The sequence below is a fragment of the Denticeps clupeoides genome, chromosome 20 (assembly GCF_900700375.1).
Source record: "Denticeps clupeoides chromosome 20, fDenClu1.1, whole genome shotgun sequence".
In the NCBI taxonomy this organism is placed as follows: Eukaryota; Metazoa; Chordata; class Actinopteri; order Clupeiformes; family Denticipitidae; genus Denticeps; species Denticeps clupeoides.
This window is the reverse complement of record NC_041726.1, coordinates 3,897,693-3,907,201: the sequence shown is the minus strand read 5'-3', so window position 1 is coordinate 3,907,201 and position 9,509 is coordinate 3,897,693. Positions and strand designations below refer to the sequence as shown.

The following is a 9,509-nucleotide window of genomic DNA, read 5'->3' as shown; positions in this document are numbered from 1 at the left end:
TTAAAGCACAGTGGAAAGCTCCTCCTTACCCTCCTTACCTTCCTTAGACCCGTGGATGCAACCAGCGCATTAAAACTCGTTCTTTGTCCTTCCCGAGTTCCTTGTTTGTGGCTCAACCTACTATTTAAGGTTCCGTTGATGCTCAATTAGAGGTGAGATAGTTTTATTAAGCTTTGAAACAACAGAAGTGACCTATGTCACATACTTCAAAATGTGAATTATACAGTTTCTAGTTTTTACAGTACAGTTTTTCCGAACCTAATGGAGCATTTAAAATTTGAAATGAAGCAGAATATGAACATGAGAGAATGCCTGTCATTGATATTCTCCATTCGTTGTTTGATTCCGAGTGGCACCAAAGTGTCATGGAGCCACAAGGCGCTTTTTGGGTTTTAAAAATGGCATTTGAGCACAATTTGGAAATGCAATGGAAATGCACAGAAAAGTTGGTCCAGACAATGCTGGCCTGTTTTGCTAACTATGCCTTTTTCGAAAAGTTGAATAGTCCTTTACCTCTGGAGAGAGATGAATATAAGAGAGAATATTCATCTGAATTGATGTACTTCCATTCTATTCACTCTTTCAGTTTGCACAATTAAAGAGTTAATGTAACTACTTTAACGTAACTTTGATTGCATTATATGTCGTTTGATTATATTATATGTCGTAATTTAATCGAAGACAACTCACTTTTTAAAGAGAAACAATGCTTTGGGCCTTTTAAATAGTATATTTTAAACACCTACCCTGTTTTTTTTTTTCCCAGCAGGCCTTTAGATTTGAACTGTGTGCTTTCCCGCAGGAAAGCTAGGGCCAAGAAGGATGTGCCATCCTAGCGCATTTACAGTGAGCTTCCGAATGTCCAGCTGAGCTCACAGACTTTCAGTCCCCCGGTTTGATTTACACAGAATGTGGCAGCGAGGACAAGGAAGCAGCCAGTGACAGAGGAAAAAAAAAAGAATTCCCTGCTGGCTGGAAGAGCAGACAAGTGAAAAACACACACACACACACACACACACACACACTCTCTCCGCAGCATCGGATGCAAGGCCTCACTCCACTTACGTGGCAGGCTACACAGAGTCCCAGGATATCCGAGCTCCCGGTAGCCAACTGGCAATTTTCAGACCACAGATTCCGTGCCTTATTAAAGTGCCCCGCCGAGGCTTTTGAAGGCGACGTACGGCAGCCATCTCCTTTTTTTTTTTCCCGGACGACTCCCACCTCTTGCCGAAACGGCCGATCTTGGGGACGCTGGCACGGGTTCCCCACTGACGGGCTTTGATTTGTTTATCTCCTGGGGTCACCCCGGTCACGTTTAATCCCCCACCTTTTCCGTCCGTCTGCATACGCGCTCCGGAAGAAACGGCCAAATTCAGCAAAGAAAGCGCACGAAAGCCCCGGCGCTTCTTCAGGACAGAAGGCAATTCGGTGCCCTCTATCATATTTGATGATCCCCCCCCCCCCGATCCCTTTACTGCACGATCCAGCTGACAAAGCTTCTTCGTCCGTGTGGCGGTACCCAAACAATATATCCGGGTGATGGAGTACGTTTCCCTGGGAAATGCGGTGGGCCTTAAAATCAATGACGGCGCTCGCGGAGCCGGGAAACTTTATTATTAATTATTATTTTTATTGTTTATTGTACCTTTTCCCCCTTCAACACCCGTAATACACATGGTCCCACAACCTCTGAAATAATTAGTTCGCAGGCGACAAAGCTCGGCGCAGTGACTAGGCACCTTTCATTTCCCCTTTTTTCGCCTCCTTCGGTGATGTGATTATTCGCGTCTCACTCTTTTTTGTTTTTTTTTTTCATTTTTTTTGTACAAGTGAGACCGTTGTTGCTTCGTAAAAACACATCCCCCAAGTACAGTGTTCTTCATTACTAAAGATAAGGGGATTTGTTGGATTTTATTTATTTATTAATTATTTTTTATAACTCTCCAAGACCAATTATCTGCAATGAATCCAATCCTTGGGATTTTTCGGAGGTTGTTTCTCCTGGTAACACTTTGCGGTCAGAGGGGGAAAAAACTCACTAATGGTTACAGACTGGAGCTGTTGATTATTTCGATTTTTTTTTATGACCTAAAATTATTGTGAAGACTTTTGTTGGGGACAGTCACTGGTTCGCCAATCAGACATATTGAATTAAAGCACTTATACTCTGTCACTGTGTTTCTGGTTTGGTGACAGGTGTGGTCCTGGGATTGCTGTTGCCAGATTGGGGAGACTGGACTTGATATTGAGATATCAAGGTTGAGGACCCCAAGTCTGATCTGAGTAAATAAGTAGTCATGGTAGGTGCCATCAAGCTGACACTTACTAGACGCTTTAAACAGGTTTGTGCTTGTTTGGGTGTATTTATGGAAAGCTGTGGGCAGAAAAAGTCCTGTATTTGATTTGCGCTTATGGCGTTTATATCAGACGCCCTTATCCAGAGCACCTTACAGTCAGTAGTTACAGGGATAGTCCCCCCCTGGAGACACTCAGGGTTAAGGGTCCTGCTCAGGGACACAATGGAAGTAAGTGGGGTTTGAACCTGGGATTTTGTGGTCTTCTGGTTCATAGGAACCATCATCTCATGCTGCCTTTATGTAGCAATTGTCGATTTTGAGCAACTAGTGGAAAAATTGATGATACATCAACACGAAGAGTCCAACCATTTCTCCCCCTTTCAGAATTTTTGGAACTGCGATCACTCCAAGAATCTTCCTTGTGAAGGTACAACTAACTGGCAAGTAGTCCTTCCCTGTTTATGAACAGTTATTTGGGTGACTCATGAGTACATATTTAACGTGACATTAGTGAGACCATCAGAGTTCTGAGACATTGGTCACAGGACGGGGACTCACTTAGGGTGGGATAAACATGAGTGGGAGCAAACTGGAGAACCCATAAGGAACCCATGCCAAAATGGGGAGAGCATGCAATCTCTGCAAAGTGACATCATTGTGAAACACTGCAACTCAGCACACTGTGACACGGTGAAATGTGTCCTTTGTATTTAACCATCACCCTTGGTGAACATTGGGCAGCCGTGACAGCCACAGTAGCACCTTCTCAGTTCGAGATTTGAACCCGCAACCTTCTGTTTACAAATCCACTTCTTTTACCAGCGAGGCCACCACAGTCGCAACCTCGGAGATGTGAGGCCACATCGATAACCACCGCGTCCACCATTCCGCGCTTAAAAAAAAAAAAAAGAATCCTGCTAATTGCAATAATTAGACCTACCATTTTGGCTCGCGGCGCAGGGGGAGGGCGGTCCTATGAAGGGTCTGGATGTCCCCTCATGCTTCCTTGGCATATGCTCCTGTCCCCCACCTGGACCCAGGGAGGGAGGGGGGATGGGGGGCATGGCAGCTGCTGAGCCTGGGAGAGCGCCTGCCTGTCACTGTATAGGCATCACTGATATCTGTATCATTATTTATGGTATTTATGGTTAATGTGCTCCAGGATTTACGTTCCCCATTGTCCCCTCTATTAAAACTTTTTTTTTTTTAAAGCATCAGCCTTTTCTGAAACCAATACGGTTGTTATTTACCAGGCCCTCAACCCGGCCACCTTGACCTTCTGCTTGACCTTGTTAAAAACACCTCGGTTTGGGGACGTGTAATTTGGGGACGTGTTTTGAAGGACCGGCCACCCGGCAAGGTGGCGTCCTGGTGTCGCGGCGGATCGCGGACTATCATCATGCGCACGGCGGTGTGGTTTTCATTTTTCAGCTGAACTCAGCAGTTCTCGGCGACAGTCCGCTCTCTGGCGGACGGACTCGCGTCCCACGCACGACAGCGGCGCAGAAAGAGCCATTGTCGCGGGGAGGTGTCGCCGTCGCCGAAAACGATGACAGGGCTTTTTTTTTTTTTTTTTTTTACACTTTTACATTATTATTATTATTGTAATTGTATTTTTTTGCACAATAATAAAAGAAGAACTGATCAAACCAATCGGGATCAAAAAGGGACTAGAAAGGCGAGTCCCCGTGCGGAGGGGGGGGGGCAACAAGGACGCGTTCGCTTCGGCTCCCGGATCGCCGGTAATTGCGCACATACGGGCCCGGGGCGGGAATCATTGAGGAAAAAGCGACCCAGCGCCGCTCGGACCCCCCTCCCGTACCCCGGATTTGCATGGGAGCGACGCCATTGGCTCACGGGCCGTGATGTAAAAGCGCGACCTGCGGGACTCGGGCACGGCGTCGGCCGTTGGTTTTGTGGTTGTCGCGCTCGAAGGGACAGAAAAAAACAAAAAAAGAATTAATATCATTTCAGCGACAGCAAGGCAACCTTGTCAGACTATAATCTTGTTAGTTGCCTGAGGAACTAATAACTAATAATAATTAACTAGTAATAATTAATATCCGGAAGGCAAACGCTCACCTCCGTATATTACACGCAAAGTGGTGCAAATAGAGTTGCCAAAAGTCATCCAAAATATTTACGTACATTTAAAGCATTTTTTTTATCAGACGCCCTTATCCAAAGCGACTTACAATTAGTAGTTACAGGGACAGTCCCCCTGGAGAAACTCAGGGTTAAGTGTCTTGCTCAGGGACACGATGGTAGTGAGTGGGGTTTGAACCTGGGTCTTCTGGTTCATAGGTGAGTGTGTTACACACTAGACCAACCTAAAGTTGCCCCTCTGCCCTCTTTTTTTCAGTATTCTACGACACCATGAAAATACCCTCCGTGGGCACCAGGACTATATGACTCCATAAATCCCATAAATAATCGTTTTAACGCTGGCAGTGAAGGAGGGAGGAGGAGGAGGGAAAAAACGGCGCAAGCGGCGACGCCACACAGAGTCAATAAATCATTCTAGTTCAACGTTGGTCCCGGGAGGGTTTTTTTTTTTTTTTTTTTTTGTGGATTAAATTAAACACTTCCATCTCCATCTCCCACCTGGTCGCGGCCATATAAATCCCAACAGCTGATCAACAGACTTCAGAAAGCCCACCTCCTCCAGACAGACAGAGGAACCTAACGCTGCGACGCACCGTTTTTTTTTTTTTCATTGGACGTGGAGGACTGTTTTAAACTATCTTTCTCTCTACCTCTCTCTGTCTCTCTCGCTCTTTTCTTAATTAATTTTACTGCGCGTTGGGAGAACCGTGAATCGTGTTTTTTTTGTTTTTTTTGTACCGTGCTTTTTGGGATTTTTTTTTTCCCTGCGTCGTTTTTTTTTTTTTTTTAAGGAAAACCGGTTTTTTTTTCGGGAGGATCTGTACCGGCTGCGGCGGGGGGGGGGACTGTCCAGCGCTGCACGCCGGCCACGGAGCGGAGGTGGGAGCTGTCCAGTGCTGAACGCGGACCAGGGACAGGAGGTGGGAGCTGTCCAGTGCTGAACGCGGACCAGGGACAGGAGGTGGGAGCTGTCCAGTGCTGAACCCCGGCCTCGGAGAGTAGGTGGGAGCTGTCCAGTGCTGAACACGGTGAGGGAGAGGAGGTGGGAGCTGTCCAGTGCTGAACGCCGGCCACGGAACGGAGGTGGGAGCTGTCCAGTGCTGAACGCGGACCAGGGGCAGGAGGTGGGAGCTGTCCAGTGCTGAAGTTGCCGTTTCCGAGGGTCCCGACCGCAGCGCGCCCCCTGCGCTGGCATCCGCCGCGGCGTCGCATCTGACGGGCGCAGCACCGGGCGCGTCCCGCGGCCGAGAAACATGCCAAGGTCCTTCCTGGTCAAAAAGGTGAAGCTCGACGACTTCTCGTCCGCCGACCTCGAGGGCTCTTACGGCAGATCGCGGGCCGGCCTCAGCCTCCGCTTCCACGAGAAAGGTACCGTGTCGCTCGTCTCGGGGAGGTCGGGCCCGTGGAAAGCGTCGTCGCGCGTCAGTTTCTGTCGACTCGGCACAATTTTTCTCTTCTTCTTCCCCTTCTTCTTCTCTCCTTTCTGCCCGCGCGCGTGCGTGCGTGCGCGCGTCCAAGGAGACTTTTGCCGCGCAAGGGCGCGTAAACAAGCGTGGGTGTCACGACCCCCCCGATTACCGGTGGTTTCGTGGTTTTTATTAATTTTTTTATCAATATCACGATATAGTAAAAGAGAAGAAAAAAAAACCTCGAGAATTCGATATAAAGACGAACGTGGGACGCGTCCGCGCCGTGAAGGGGCCACCGTGGTTTTTTTTTTTTTCTTTTCGTGCGACGCTTACGTAGCCCCATCGACCCATTTTTCTTTTTGCCTCACTAGCAAAAAAAAAAAGCAATTATAAAATGCATCCCTCCTTTTGTCCTTAAACGGGTTAGAGTGCTAATTGAAATGGAGACGTATTGATTTTCTGTGGGACCTTCATCTGCTGGGTCTACTGTAAACTGGCCGTGTGGATTTGTAACAGTTCGCGCCTCCTGGGATGACCTGACCTCCCCGTGTTACCGTTGTAGCGGTTAAAGGTTAAAGGTCGAGCCTCGTGACCATCGCAGAGATTAATCTGTTGCTCTTTTGACCCGCCAGGGTACATCAGCGACTACATAACCCCGTCCGTGTACGACGCCGAGAGCGACAATGGCATCAAAGTGCCCTCGCCGGGTCCCATCTACGATGGCATGCACGGGGATTACAGCGCGCCGGACTCGGATCAGCCCGACAGCCCCCAGTCGGAGATCTCCTCCGGCTACATCAACGGAGACACCGCCGTGAGCGAGGGCTACGCGGTGGACGCCTTCTTCATCACGGACGGCAGGTCGAGGAGGAAAGCCATCAGCAGCCCGCGCACCATCCAGCGCCACACGTGCAACGAGTGCGGCAAGACCTACGCCACGTCCTCCAACCTGAGCCGGCACAAGCAGACGCACCGGAGTATGGACAGCAAGATGGCCAAGAAGTGCCCCACCTGCGGCAAGGTGTACGTGTCCATGCCCGCCATGGCCATGCACCTGCTGACCCACGACCTCAAGCACAAGTGCGACATCTGCGGCAAGGCCTTCAGCCGGCCGTGGCTGCTGCAGGGACACATGCGCTCGCACACGGGCGAGAAGCCGTTCGGGCTGCGCGCACTGCGGAAGGCGTTCGCCGACCGCTCCAACCTGCGGGCCCACATGCAGACGCACTCGGCCTTCAAGCACTACAAGTGCAAACGATGCAACAAGACCTTTGCGCTCAAGTCCTACCTGAACAAGCACTACGAGTCGGCGTGCTTCAAGGGCGCCTTTTCGCCTTTGGGCCCGCTGGAGGCGTGACCGCGCGACCCCCCTGTGACCCCCGCGACCGGTGAGAGCGAGTGACCAGTTAAATCCGGACTTCCAGCGTGACTTCCAGCGCGCGCCCCCAAACCCCCGTACCCGCCTAAAAACCTGAAGACAGCACAGTTTTCAAGCGACCGAGGAACCTTCTGGATTATTCGCATGTACCTTAAACTCTTCTTCCACTCCGTTCCTTTTCTTTTCCTTCCACAAGTACATTGAGGGTTGCCCCGCTCCTGGCGAAGAACCGTCCGAGCCTGGGCAAGGGCGCCCGAGTCACGACGTCAGCATGAGCAGGGCCGGGTGCCCCTTAAAAAAAAAAGTAGTGTCTTCTTCCCCCTGCTGTTCATGCTTAGAAGAGCCGAAATATCACATTGTTTCGTTCCTTTGTTCATTTTTTTGCCAAAACTCAGAGGACATTGAAAATGTCTGTGTTCTTGTTTGAAAAGGTCAAACCTTTTTTTTTTTTTCACCTCTTTTTTTCTCTTATTGGATAAAGTTGTACTGCAGCCAGTGGCCAGAAAGTGTTCAGCATCGAGGTAACACAGCTTATTTATTCATTCAATTTAGCATTTATCTATTTATTTACCTATTTGTTGCTGAGTCGAAAACTTTCTTTGCACTTTAATTTCGTAAAAAAAAAAAAAACTTTTTTGGTATGTTCTTTATTTATTTTACTTTTTAAAACCAAGCCTTCATCATTAATATGCCAAAGCATTTGCCACTTTCTGAATATCTTATTTTTGTTTGCCACTTTATAAAAATTCGTTGCATGCAAAAAAAAAAAGAGAAAAAAAACAGATCAATGGAAAAAAGAAGTCAATAATAAGAATACTACTACTACTACTACTAATGAAATCTATGCCAATTTAATGAAGCTTTGGATTTTTTTTGCCAAAATCTAGATAGCATCCTTCGGCAATATTTCTTGGGAGTCTCATAAAGAAACTATAGAGCAATAATGCATGGTATTTTTAAAAGGAAAAAAAAAGGAAAAAAAAGAAAACAGACACACAAAACGAGTAATAACTATAACATTTTTAATCGTGATTTTATCCAGTACTATTAGTAGTCGTACAGAGATCCAATATCAGGGACATGCCAGTGTAGTATTAGTGGATAAATCGATTGGGGCTGGGGTGGGGTGGGGATGGGGGGGGGGACCAGGTGGTTGGGGGGTGGGGTCTAGGGAGGGGTGGTGGGTGGTCCTCTTCTTTCTTTTGTAAATGGTTATGCACTGCCTGCCTCTCATTTTAACGTAGTTTTTAGAGCTTAGGCTTGTGGTGCTGACTGATATTATCGCTCCGGATCTGCGGAAAGACCGCCCACGGCCACGCTGACAACAGCGCGACGGCCAATCACCATATATATTTTTTTTAACGAATGGATGAGTTCAAAGCAGAAACATAATCATAATGATAATAATAATAATAATAATAATAAAAAGGGTTTCTTCCGAAAGAACTTTGCACTGCACACCGGGGCTTGAACTTGCTCACCCGAGGAGAGTCCGCCAGTTTTTATCCTTAAAAGCACTTCTTTGTGAACATTTCCAACAATAATAAAAACTAAAATAATAATAATAAAATAGTAGCACAAAAAACTTAGAGATTCAGGTAGAAGGGCCTTGTATTAGTTTGAAACGGTTTCCTTTCTTTAGCTATTTATTTAGAGTTTTTTTTTTTTCTTTTTGTATTATGGACAAAGGGAATTAACTGTTTATTGCGAGTCGCATTGTAAATAATCCTTTGGAAAAATCGATTATTTCTACAAGCTGTAAGGTATCAGATGACCTTATTTCTGGAGTTCTTTTTGTCCTGGGGTTTTGCCCAGTATTTGAAAAATGTAAAGCACAATGACACCGGGCATTTTGGTCTCACTTCATAAATAAAGTATGAACAAGCAAATCTCGTCGTCCTGTGGTCGCCATTTGTTTGAGAAAAAACATAGGATGGTGGCCTGCAGCAGCACTGTTGCCATTCACTCTCCCATGGTCTGCCTCCTCCCTGTACCAGGGAATAAGGAGCCGGCTCACGCGCCAGCATGATTCACGTAATGCATGCTGACGCGACGTGATGCACCGTGACGCGCCGTGACGAAACACGCCCAACTGTTGATGCGCAGATGGCTGCAACATTTCATGGGCTTCATTCACAACGCCACAGACTTTATATCTGCATATATAGACATCAAACATCAAAGAGCCTATAGTTTTTGTTTATTAAAAAATAGTCATATGAGTTATGTTGTCTGTGTTGTTATGGTCAACGTCATGGCTTATTTTTCGTGTTACCAAGAATGTTTTCACGAGATCACAAAGTTTTTGATAAAAAA

The 9,509-nt window shown here is 47.1% G+C and overlaps 1 protein-coding gene across 1 annotated transcript; it reads left to right on the top strand.

The window, feature by feature from the left end:
• The first annotated feature begins 5,231 nt into the window (after window positions 1–5,231).
• LOC114770347 (transcriptional repressor scratch 1-like) lies at window positions 5,232–7,973 on the top strand. The gene is made up of 2 exons (XM_028964196.1): window positions 5,232–5,774; window positions 6,448–7,973. Exons 1-2 carry the CDS (start codon window positions 5,660–5,662, stop codon window positions 7,170–7,172), a joined length of 840 nt encoding a protein of 279 aa, XP_028820029.1. The 5' UTR covers window positions 5,232–5,659; the 3' UTR covers window positions 7,173–7,973.
• Window positions 7,974–9,509: the final 1,536 nt, after the last annotated feature.

Excerpts from the sequence above, each read along its gene's own strand:
- LOC114770347 (XM_028964196.1), top strand. The coding sequence starts at position 5,660 with ATGCCAAGGTCCTTCCTGGTCAAAAAGGTGAAGCTCGACGACTTCTCG. Across the intron at positions 5,775-6,447 it reads CCTCCGCTTCCACGAGAAAG|GGTACATCAGCGACTACATA; the intron begins GTACCGTGTCGC and ends TTGACCCGCCAG.